Genomic DNA, 12,683 nt, shown 5'->3' with positions numbered 1-12,683 from the left:
TGACATGTACACATCAAAACTTCACATATTCACCTGATTCAGAACTCAGAAAGTAGAAAATGCCTTTTATCTCTCCAGCAATTTCTTATCAGACTAGCTAAAAAACATTCTCCACTGCATTATTGATCTGCATTTCTGAGATTGAAATTGAGCATGTGTTCATTTGTTAAAGAGACAATTTGTTATTTTTTTCCAGTAAACTTATTTCATAGGCCTTTCCCTATTGCATTGTCTTTTTTTTTTTTTAACCAATTTCTAGAAGCTTCTTCAGATAGTAGAGAAATTAGCAGTTTCATGAGCTCTTTTCTGGGGAGAAGCTTGCACCTCATGGGCAGGGGTACTCCTGGCTGACAGTTCTCCCCCAAAAACCAATGAGGTTATGGGCTTCTACACAGAGTGTGGCTGAGGGGAGTGTGGAGACCCTATAGCAGCTGTTGCATGGACAGGTCTCACCCCCGGGATGACAGCCTCCTGCTTGCTGCTCAGATGGAGCTCCCAGACCCTGACCTGCCATCCTCCAGTCTCCCTCTCCCTGGGAATAGAAGACCAATGGAACCATTGCACATCTGAAACAGGATGTGCCTGGCATCTCAGATGAGGGTCTGATGGTTCTCCCTCTCTCCTCCTGGTATGGCAGAACATCAGCAAGCCAATGAGGAGAATCTCTAGGGAGTGGTCCCATCTGCTTCTGATAAAGATGACAACAGTGGTTCTTCTCAGAGGACCACATCACACAGCATTTCTTTTTTGTTATTGTTGTTGTGGTTGCTGTTAAATTTATTTTATTTATTGGAGAGAAAGAGAGAGACAGAGAGAGAGAGAATGGGCACGCCAGGGCCTCTAGGCACTGCAGACAAACTCTAGATGCATATGCCACCTTGTGCATCTGGCTTACATGGGTGCTAGGGAATCAAACATGGGTCCTTTAGCTTTGCAGGCAAGAGCTTTAACTGCTAAGTCATCTCTCTAATCCCAGCATTTCTGATATAAGATGCAATTATTGTTGCCCGCACTGTAGTTGGCCCCAACTTGGCATAGTATTTTGGACCTTGAATAATTTAATTTTTTAATTCGTGTGTGTGTGTGTGTGTACACAGCAGGGTCTCTTGTCTCTGCAAATGAATGTACATCCAGCTTTATATGAGTAGCAAGGGAATTAAACTGTTACCAGCAGGTTTTGCAAGCAAGTGCCTTCCATCACTGAGGTATTTCCCCAGCCAAATTACTTTTATTACTGAGTGTAAGCTTTATTACTCTTTTTGTCTTGTGATTGCCAAGCCTAGCTGAAAGGCCTTCTGCTCTTCTCCATGATTTGAGGTCAGTGCAGGCTCTCCCACTTTTCTCCCTTTGGTTTTACTATCTTAATGTCTCAACATTTGCTCTACTGAGAAGTTATTCTCATGCACGGTGGGAAATGCTATTCCAACTTATTTTTCCTAAATTCATACTTTATATCACATATCTTACCTAGTGACTAAAAGATCTTATCTTTATTTTAAGATACAGTCCCCTATTTGGGGTTCTGAAATTTGTGTGGTCCCTTTTAAGTATAAAAATATGAAAGATAACACTTCAGAAATAGTATGAAACACCTCTTCTGAAACAGTGAAATACAATGCAATTTAACATTTCACTACTCTGTGAAACAACCTTTTCTTTCTGTCTGCCTAAATTATCCCATCATGTACATTCTTGTCAGTATACATAATTAAAACAAACTTTCTGCTCAGTTTCTTATTCCAGCTATAGTCCCACATTGCAGATTTTCTCAATAATTGAAGTTCTAGAAGCTTATGAACATCTTCAGAATTCCCATACCCTCTTCACTTCATCCCCCCATCCATGTCTCTGGGACCACCAAGACTGCACTTGGAAAGTTCCTGGCTTGCCAGCGTGTCTGAGCATGGGGACGTTTCCTTCCCTGTCTGTCTGCTGACCTCTGGGCTTTCTCTGGTTCCTTTCCTCCTCTCTGGCCTGCTTCTCCCTGGGCTTCAGTGCTTTCACTGCCCGTCTTCCCTCCACAGTCCACGAGTTGCGTTCTTTGACTAAATCCGAGATGTTATTACCATGTCTGGCAAAGCTCCTACACACTCTTACTGTCTTCTCCCACCTGATACAGTTTTAGGCACACTGGCTGCTTTGTGTCCTCTGCATTTCAAGCACTTGTTCTGAGCTCTGAGCCCTGCTGTTTGCTGTACTTGAAATTACTGCCCCAATGCATCTACGAGAGGCTTCCTTATCCAAAATGTGTCATTTTAAACAGACTTGCCACAACCCACTTTTCTTTGAAAATATATGCTCTCTTAAATATTTTTGTTTATCTAGTTGAGATAGACTCGTGTGTGTGTGCGAGTGTGTGCGTGTGTGTACACCCAAGTATGGGTGCTCCAGGTTCTCCTACCACTGAAAGTGAACTCCAGAAGCATGCATTACTTTGCACATCTGCCTTACGTGGGTGCTGGGGAATTGAGCCCAGGCCATCAAGCTTTACAAGCCAGTGACTTTTAGCCCTGTGTCATCTCTCCAGCCTGTAGTGCTCTTTCTCTTTGTCCCAGCTGTTACCTTAGTGTTTCATGGAAATGCAGATAATTTCAGATTACTCATTCTTAATTTTCTTCTTTACTTTATGCCTATTTCAAAACTTCTCCTAGAGGGCTGGAGAGATGGCTTAGTGGCTAAACACTTGCCTGTGAAGCCTAAGGACCCCAGTTCAAGGCTCCATTCCCCAGGACCCACGTTGTCCAGATGCACAAGGGGGTGCATACATCTGGAGTTCATTTGCAATGGCTGGAAGCCCTGGTGTGCCCATTCTCTCCCTCCCTCCCTCCCTCCCTCCCTCTCTCTCTCTCTCTCTCTCTCTCTCTCTCTCTCTCTCTCTCTCTCTGCCTCTTTATCTTTCTGTCTGTTGCTCTCAAATAAATAAATAAAAATAAAACCAAAAAAATATTTAAAAAAACAACTTCTCCTAGAGGCAGGGATCGCACCTGTGAGTTTCAACTTTATACTCACTTTATGCTTGACATATGCTTGACGAGTCGGAGCTTAGTGCGTATCAACTGAACAATAACACACACCAGGATAGCGTCGTACCAGTAGAGTAAAAGACTCAGCACATCTTAGAACCCAGCAATGTACTGACATCATATGTGGAAATAACACAAGCGACTGAAGGCAGGAAAATAGATATTTGGGTTATTTGTGTGACATTTAGGCTTCAAAGCATTGCCTTACAGCAGAAAAAAATCTCTGAAACAGTTAATGTAGCAAGTATAAAATGGCCAACAGTTGACCAAGAGAACTTAATATTTGTTGAGTTTCAGGGAAATGTTTTTCTAATGATAAAAGTGCAACTAGGGCTGGAGAGTTAAGGTGCCTGCCTGCAAAGCCTAACACCCTGGGTTCAATTCCCCAGTTCCCACATAAAGCCAGATGTGCAAAGTGACACATGCACCTGGAGTTTATTTGTAGTGATTTTTCTCTCACTCTCTCTGTCGGTCCCTCCCTTTCTCTCTTCTCTGACTTTACTCTGTATGCAAATAAGTAGATTAAGCATTTTTAAAAGTGCTACAAAACCATAAAGGAAAAAGTTGAAGCAAAGAAATTAAAAGCAGTTGCATATCAGAGCAAAAGGCAGCATAAGACTGGGAGGGCAGCCCAGTCCGCGGAGGGCTCAGTCATGCGCAATTCTCTGAGTAAATCGGGTGCACTTGTATATATCTTTAGTCCTACCACTTGATGGGTAAAGACAGGAGAATTAGAAATTCAAAGCCATCCTCAGCTATTAGCCACTTAAGCCCAGCCTAGGATTTTGGAGACCCAGTCTCAAAAATTAAAAACCACCTGAGTGTAGTGGCGCACGCCTTTAATCCCAGCACTTGGGAGGCAGAGGTAGGAGGATTGCTGTGAGTTCAAGGCCACCCTGAGACTACATAGTGAATTCCAAGTCTGCCTGGACTAGAGTGAGACCCTACCTCAATAAACCAAAAAATAAAAATAAAAAACCAGTATGATGTCAGTGTAGGTACTAACTAGAGGTTTAATTTCGATAGCTGCCTCAGACAATCATTTTATGCTCTTCAGGAGATTACAACACATGCACATGTATACCATGTAGAAGATGTGGGGGGGAGGATGTGGTGAGGTGCCTGGCCCAGGGTTCCAGGAGTTTGTGTCATGTTTCTTGTCTGTGTCACAGAGTTGGCTCTCATGTTTGAATGATAGTACTTTATATAGTTTTCCATGGTTGAAGTATTTCCTAATATGCTTTTGTAAAAGTTAACACTTAAAAGTGATGCAAACAAATTTATGCAAAGATAGTGTCATTTGAAAATGCACAAATTGCTTAAAAGTGAAAGCACTGCTATCCATATAGTCAAGTGGGCCCATTAAGAAAACTCACAAAGGTCAACAAAATGTTTTCACATGTGCTCAAACAATAATGAACAGAAAATGCAGATGTGTGTTTTCAAATAAGTGTGATTCAGTAAGAATGTGCCCAAGCATGTTTTCAGTGTGCAGAAGGTGAACAATCGACATGCATGTTTTCAAGTGTGTGAGAGTTGGAAACATATTTTCAAGTGTTTGAGTCTGAAAATGTGCCCATGTGTGTATTCATGTGTGAGTGAGTCTGTGCAAACATGCACATCCATGTTTTCAAGTGTGTGTGAGTGTTATAATATCTGGTGTTGCTGTGGCAAAGTCAAGTGCCCCACATGGCAGACTTAGCTCTGGATACATCCTCAGTCCATCATGACCTTCCAGTCATTATTTTGGATAAAAATTGTAGGTTTGTAAGTGGCTTGTTTAGCTTTGTATTTTGAGACAGGTCTCACTGTATCATGTAGGCTGGCGTCAAACTTATGCTTGAAGCCTCCTAAGGGCTGTGATTACGGCTATACACTACTCTGCCCAGAATTACATGCTTTTAAAATTTTTATTCCTGTTACTTTTATTCTTTTGGGGGTGGGGCAGGTTCTTATTTTCCATCCCAGGCTGGCCTATGTATCTCAGGCTTGTTTAAAATACATGCCAATCATCTTACCTCAGCTGCTTGCATGCTAGGATCATAGACATGCACCAGGAGGTGTGTCATGGGAGTGGTGTGTATGTGGTGTCTTGTGTGATGATGCATGCACCACATGCACACCTGTGGAGGCCTGAGGGAAATTTTGGGTGCCCTCCTCTTTTTCTCATTCATGTATTTCCTTGAGATGGAGTGTCTCAGACCCTGGAGACAGAGATTTCATGAGCTCCAGATATTCTCCCATCTCTGTTTCCCACAGGACGAGAGTCCCAGGCATATGTGGCCATGACAAGCTCAGGATGTCAGGTCCTCATGCTTGTATGACAGCACCGTTAGCCACTGAGCGATCTCCTCAGCCCCTTAATTATGAGTGCTTAACATGTTAAAAAAATGAACCAAAACTAGTTTCACACACCTATATTCCAGTACTTGGAGGTAGAAGCAAAAGAATCAGGAGTTCAAGGTCATCCTCAGGCACATAGTAAGTTTGATACATGAGACCTTGTCTCATCTACAAAACACTTACATTCATAATTATTATTATTAGTAGTAGTAGTAGTTTTTGAGGTAGAGTCTCACTCTGGTCCATACTGACCTGAAATTAACTGTAGTCTCAGGGTGGCCTTGAACTCACAATGATCCTCCTATCTCTGCCTTCCAAGTGCTGGGATTGAAGGAGTGTGCCAGCACACCCAGCTACATTCATACTTATTAATAGTATGTGTATATATGTATGTGTGTGTATATATACATATGTGTGTGTGTGTATGCAATATTTCCAAGGTGTTATTTCTTTATAACTAATTAAATTAAAATTATATGCAGGCATCTTAATATCTTAATGTGGATTATTTTGTTCTGTGGCAAACACCCTGATTTGATAAAAATTTTCACATTATGCATGTAAATTTATTGTTTGTTTTCTTCTCTAGGAAAAGAAAGAAAGGCAGGAGAGAATCGAACGAAGACAAAAGAAACGACATTGCTTTCTTGATAACGAGGCCCTTCCTCCCTGGAGCCCCCCAAATAGAACTGCGTCCTCAAAAGTATTTCGATAATTCTGACTCTTACATTGATCTGTGAATTCACCAACTTTAACCATGGGTTTGAAAACATTCTTTGAGTTCTTAACAGTTAGAAGACTGACTTTTCCTTAATTTCAGATACATCTGGTGACAATGAAAAGGATAATCTAGAGTTTAATTGTGAAAGCATTTTTTTGCACTTTAGATAAACTGCCTGAGATGCAAATCTAAAAGTCAGATAATCAGATTGCTGGGACAAGTGTAATTCACTAAGCTTGATCATGCCCTAATAATTCTTGAAGTGGGGTATCCACAGTCACTTTCCCTAAGCCTGGCATGGTGTTAAAGGATATTTAATCCCACTAAAAAAAGGAAACCAGATAGTTATCACCATCAGAGAAGTACTGAATGTATAAATACTATTGGCTTCGAGGTTTTGCATCAGTGGTCCCTGGGAAGAGTGTGCTACTGCCTCTAATCTCCAGATCTCTAGCCCAAAGCAGTTTCATCTGCATTATGCAGAAGAGAAGAGATGTTGACCTGTGGAGAATTGTGAGGCTCAGCAGAACTCTATTCATGAAGTCACTTTACTTAAGAAGTTTGCCTTGTGTTTTAATCAGAGTGCAATTGCCTGTCCTGGGCTCATGTGACAATCACTGGCACCTTGCCATAAACTCACCTCCTAATTTTTTCCTTCTAAATTCCATCTCTCTCAGTTTACTAAATGTTTATACCAAAAGGCATCAGTTTCATGGAGGTGGTAAATTGCACATTAGTTATGGAAATCCACAGGACTTCAAGGCCACTGTCACAATTATTTTTCTACACTAAAGCCTTGAAGGTAATAAGACAACTGTTGTCCTCTTAACTAGACTCAAGGTTAACAACTTAGATGTAGAAAACAACAGGATAGGAGAGTGGATTGGTAATAATACCCAGTTACATTTGTTTATTCATTTATTGATCTCGGAATATCTTTGTGTCAACTTGTCTCATAGTTGATCTAATTTAAGACAGTTGAAATGCTCCTTTAGTCAATAGTACAGTGCAGAGACGATGGATAAAAACACAGTTCCCTTCAGTAAGTACTTACATCATCTCTGCTAGACCTTCATAAACACTGCTTGGCATCTTTATGGAACAGTTTAGGGAGTAATTAGCTTATTAAGCAGATAACCACACTGAAACTCATACAAACCCAGTATCTTGCCATGTAACTGGTATGATTGGTCTGGCCCAGAGCCGATGGTGTCTCTGAGTGTGTCTCCAGAGCCTCCTGTTCTTGTTCCCATAGCCATGTGACTTCAGAGATTTAAGGTTCTGACCTGTGACAATCTGTATTAACCAAACCTGCTAATATATCTTAACTCTCAGCACCTTAAATCTTGGATTGTTAGCCAAGGATTAACTTGTCTAGTTACTTGAGATGCTGAGGCTCTGTGAATTTATAATGTGGATTAAGTTCTTCCATTTAATAGTAGAATGTCAGTGAAGTCAGCAGTTATATTAGGTAGACTAGACTTTGAGTTCAAGAGGAATTTCCAGAGGTTTCACACACTGAGAAATGCCCCTGCTGTAAGATGGGGTGCCACAGACTGCTTTGTGCATCCATGCCACATAGATGGAGACATCCACCAAGGAAGCTGGACGCCCTTTGATGCTTCCAGAAGCAGAAGGCTGCTTCAAATGTCAAAATGGTTACTAGCAGTGTGTTATCATCCCAGGAATCAGGACCTTTTCCATCTATTCCTCCACAGTACCAACATGGGATTTTTCAGAACAGATTGGTAAGTAAGTGTTCTTGTTCTGAATTAGGTATTTGGTGCTCAAACTATGGCGAAAATTCCAGGAATTAAAAGGAAAATCTGAAAAAGACTCAGACAAAGGTACGTAAACGTACACATCAGGAATTTCACAATGACTCTTCAGCGCTGGATTTTCTTCTACATTATTGTATTGTGTAGCTTACTGTTATACCTCCTAAGATGTGAGAGTTAATTCGTGTACACTACCTAGCACACGGTGAGGATTTAGTAGAGATGCACTGTCTATTTATTCCCCACATTGTCCACATCAGGAATATGAAGTTAACACAGCTGACAATCGCTATTTGGCTCTGCACACATTTAGCCTCTACAAGAAGAACTCTGTCTTCCCAGCTGGTCTGAGCTGTGCTGCCTGGAACAAAGTCCCGGGGTGAAGCAGAGCCCTCTTCAGAACACTAAATACAGTGTCCCCAGGGCTGACAAGGTGTTTCCAAAGACCCATGATGTCCTTTTCCTGAAATGTGATTTGAGATAGTTGTCTTACTTAGATAAATAATATATGATTACCAATTTAAAGCAACCTGTATTCAACTGTACTGAGATTATCTATTTAAATGTAATTGTCCTTTCCCCTATATCAGAAGCAATGCTGAGTTTCAGGAGTTGTGTGAACATTCAGAGCTGTAGTGTGCATAGTTGCTCAGATTAGAATGAAAAAGAAAAAGAAGCCTGGACATATTCTCTTGCATATATTTATATATCTAAGGAATTTGATTTTTCTGTATTTCCTTAAAGTATCAAATGTCCATACAGACACCTACTTGCCGAGTTTTCATTAATTTTTATTAATCACAACATCAAACATTTACATTGAGTTTGAGTTTCATAACTAAGAAAAGAATACTGTACAAATAAAACCATAGTACTTTAGACTTCAGAGAGGTTTGTTTGCTTAAGGAAATAGACTAAAGAGACTAAACTGAGCATGCAGTAGGAGTGTTCCCCTGGCATGCGTGTGAGGCACACTCGAAGGTGTTGGCTCGCTCGCTGTTTTAGACTGTGATGATGAAGCAATGTCCTCACTGTCTCCAGAACAGTGTCTCATAGGCTTTGCTCGCTGCGGGTGTGTGTTCTATAGTGTGATATAGCTGTGCATCAGAACAGCTACTGAATAAGTTGGTAAACTTGGCCCAGATTCTTTATTTCCAAGTTGAAGAAGGTAATTTTCAACAATTTTAGCTTCTCTGACTTCAGACATCCACTGTTACTGGGTTTTTATATAACCCTGCGCTCATCTTCCCCCACATATGGTAGTCTGGTCATGTGTTCACAATGGGCTCAGGTACTTGGGTTATTTCTACCATAGCTGGTGGTTGCTCTCCGAGCTGCTTTCCTTTTCTTCTCTCACCTTGCCGTAATTAGCCACCAAGCCACAGCTGTTTGGGTGATCACACTGCTATTGAAAGTGTGAGAAAAGAGTGAAATTGCTCAAATCCCAAGCCACAAGCTAAGCTCCAGTAGAGAAAGATGATTTCATATAACAAGGGCAAATGCATGGTAGTCAAAACCATTCTCAAATGTAAACTAGTTCTGGAAACTAGTCTACCTACATTTAGGAACCAAGACTTCATACTTCAATCTTGGATCTGATTTGGAGAGTACTATACTAAAAGGTATTTAAATCCATATTCATCCATTTTATACAAAACAAATACAGTATCAATTCCCCTCTTTCTCAGCTACAGTGGCTGATGAATAATAAGATGCTTTCTACATAGGAAAGAAACTAAAGGCTTTTCTCCTTTTAAAAATTTTAAAATGTCAAATGATCATGTAATTTTGAATGTGTTTGCTAAATGTACTTGTAACTGTATAATGTTAACTTTAGATAAGTTTTTGGTGTTGAATTTAAGGTGTTATAGGAATTATTGGAGGAGATGTATTAACGTCTACTTATTGGTAGTACATTTCCATGTAATAGCTAATTTATTAAAGTGAATCAATCATTTAAGACTTATTGAGTGATATTATTTTATTTATATATTTTATTTATTTATATATTTATATATTTATATATTATTATTTATCAACTGTGAACCAACATTTTATTTCATAGTGTGAAGAAATGCAGTATGAAGTTTTTTTATGGACTAAAGCCCAAAAGTACAGCATTTTGATATGCCTTTTATCAGAAATGACTGAAATTTTGGACATAAAATTCAATTTTAAAAATATTTTTACTGGGCTAGAGAGATGGCTTAGCAGTTAAGCGCTTGCCTGTGAAGCCTAAGGGCCCCAGTTCAAGGCTCAATTCCCCAGGACTCACGTTAGCCAGATGCTCAAGGGTCATACGCGTCTGGAGTTCGTTTGCAGTGGCTGGAGGACCTGGCATGCCCATAATCTCTCTGTGCCTCTTTCTCTCTGTGTCTGTTGCTCACAAATAAGTAAATGAAAAAAAAATTGAAAATTATTTACTTATTTGAGAGAGAGAGAAAGAATGGGCACACCGGAGCCTCCAGCCACTGCAAACAAATTCCAGATACATGATCCACCTTGTGCATCTGGTTTACATGGGTCCTGTGCTTTTTTACTTGGTTCCTTTGGCATTGCAGGCAAGTACCTCAACCATTAAGCCATTCTTGCAGCACCATAAAACTGATTTTAAGCTCAATATGTGAATATAAGGGCCAGAGAGACGGCTTAACAGTTAAGGCACTTGCCTATGAGGCCTAAGGTCCCTGGTTTACTTCCCCACTATCCAGGTAAGCTAGATGCACAAGGTGGCACATTCATCTGGAATTCATTTGCAGTGGTAAGAGGCCTTGTTGTGCCCATTCTCTCCCTCTCTCTCTCTCTCTCTCTCTCTCTTTCTCTCTCTCTCTCTGCTTTCAAATAACTAAAATATTTTTTAAAGATTTGAATATGAAACTGATTCTACTATACAACTTCCAAATGTAACATAATCATTAAATGATTAAAAGTGCAAGTAAGGACTGGAGAGATGACTTAGCAGTTAAAGGGTTAAGCTATTTGCCTACAAAGCCAAAGGATCCTGGTTTGGCTCTCCAGAACCCACGTAAGCCAGATGCACAAGGGGCGCACACATCTGGAGTTCATTTGCAGTAGCTGGAGGCCCTGATGTGTCCATTCTCTCTCTGTCTCTCAAATAAATAAACGTCGTATGTATGTATGTATGTATGTATGTATGTATGTATGTATATACGACATTTGTTTTAAAGTGCAAATAAGTTTGAGCCAGGTATCCCCAATAAACTCAAGTTCTGAATGTTTGATCCCTAGCTGGTGGCAATTTAGTAGGTGGGCCCTTGCTGGAGGTGTGCTGCTAAGGGTAGACCTTGGGTTTGCCAGCCTCTAGCTTTTTGTCCAGTGTTATTTGGTGCACTGTCCTTTTTAAAAGCCTCTAGCTTTTTTTCGAGTGTTATTTGGTGCACTGCTCTTATTCATTTTCTGTTGGAAAGGAGCTGATGTCCAGCCTCTGCTCATGCCATGTTTTTCCCTGCCATCATGGAGCTTTTTCTTGAGACTAAACCAGAATAAATACTTCCCTTTGACCAGTGAGATGGTAACCAAAACATTACCCATGTTCCAATCTCCCAAAGATAATTGTAATTATCCTATTATTTTTCAGAATTCCAGTTTTGATTTTCCAGTGCAATTTTTCCTATAGCTGGCTTTAACAGAGAACAAGGGAAGTTCTTTCCTGCTGCTTCTGCATTTCTCCCTGCCTGCCTCTCCACCCTTTCTCTCTGTGCTGTGTGTAACCTATATAAAACATAGACACTAATGTATGAATGCATGCATGCACATGTTAAATCATACATATTTGGTGCTTTGAAATAAAGATATTAAAACCCATATGTGGTAATTAGATATTCCCATTTAGCAATAATATATCAAGAACATATTTTCACACTAATAGAACTTTATAATAAATTTTTCATGTGGCACCAACAACTTATTTAACATTTTACTGGGTAATTTGTTTCCTTACAAGATTTACAATAGTAAATACTAACATAGCAATGCATTCATTATATTTGTAGCCAGTATCTATAAAATAGTTGGTTAACCTCAATCGGACTATTATTCAGTAAAGCCATAGTATTTTAGTAGCTGTCCATCTCTTGTTTAGAGTGTCAGAAAACCCTGCAAGTTACGTAGCAAACCTATAGAGATAGAGGTTTTATCAGTAGGACTGTCTGTGCTGTAGCACCTGGGTGAGATTGCAAGATTTGGTAAGGTTATCAGTGCCGTAGGAAAAGTCAGTTGTAAATAAGACTAGAAGCCTACTACAGTGAGAACTGCAGCACATACAGCTGGAGTTACATGCACATGGAATTTCACCTTTGGCAAAGGAAGTTCTGGAAATTGTTCGCTCACCGTTGTGAAATGGAATGGTTTAAGTAGCTAGTAGATAGTAGGACTATCTGCATGAGGATGGTTAAGGAATCTTATGATACATATATCTGGTTGGTTAAGGAATCTTGTGATACACATATCTGGATGATTACGGAATCTTGTGATACACATATATGGATGGTTAAGGAATCTTGTGATACACATATATGGATGGTTAAGGAATCTTGTGATACACATATATGGATGGTTAAGGAATCTTGTGATACACATATATGGATGGTTAAGGAATCTTGTGATACATATATCTGGATGGTTAAGGAATCTTGTGATACAAATATCTGGATGGTTAAGGAATCTTGTGATAGATATATTTTGCTGACATTTTCAGAGGTACAGAGCAAATAAAAATCTCAGTAGTTTTTGTTTTTTTTTTTTTTTGAGATATCGGAGATAGTTGTGGAAAAGGTCTCTTTAGTTATAAAATAGTTT

At 39.8% G+C, this 12,683-nt stretch overlaps 1 protein-coding gene across 1 annotated transcript in view; it reads left to right on the top strand.

The window, feature by feature from the left end:
• Positions 1-9,825, top strand: part of Map9 (microtubule associated protein 9) — a 30,173-nt gene extending 20,348 nt beyond the window's left edge. Inside the window, exon 14 of the mRNA XM_045131066.1 lies at positions 5,956-9,825. Within this exon, the coding sequence (XP_044987001.1) occupies positions 5,956-6,081 (126 nt within the window). The 3' untranslated portion in view covers positions 6,082-9,825. The remainder of the gene's footprint in view (positions 1-5,955) is intronic.
• The last annotated feature ends 2,858 nt before the right edge of the window (positions 9,826-12,683 follow it).

This window comes from Jaculus jaculus, chromosome 12, assembly GCF_020740685.1.
Source record: "Jaculus jaculus isolate mJacJac1 chromosome 12, mJacJac1.mat.Y.cur, whole genome shotgun sequence".
Lineage (NCBI taxonomy): Eukaryota > Metazoa > Chordata > Mammalia > Rodentia > Dipodidae > Jaculus > Jaculus jaculus.
Note: the sequence above shows the minus strand (reverse complement) of the source record. Positions and strands in the feature narration are given on the sequence as shown.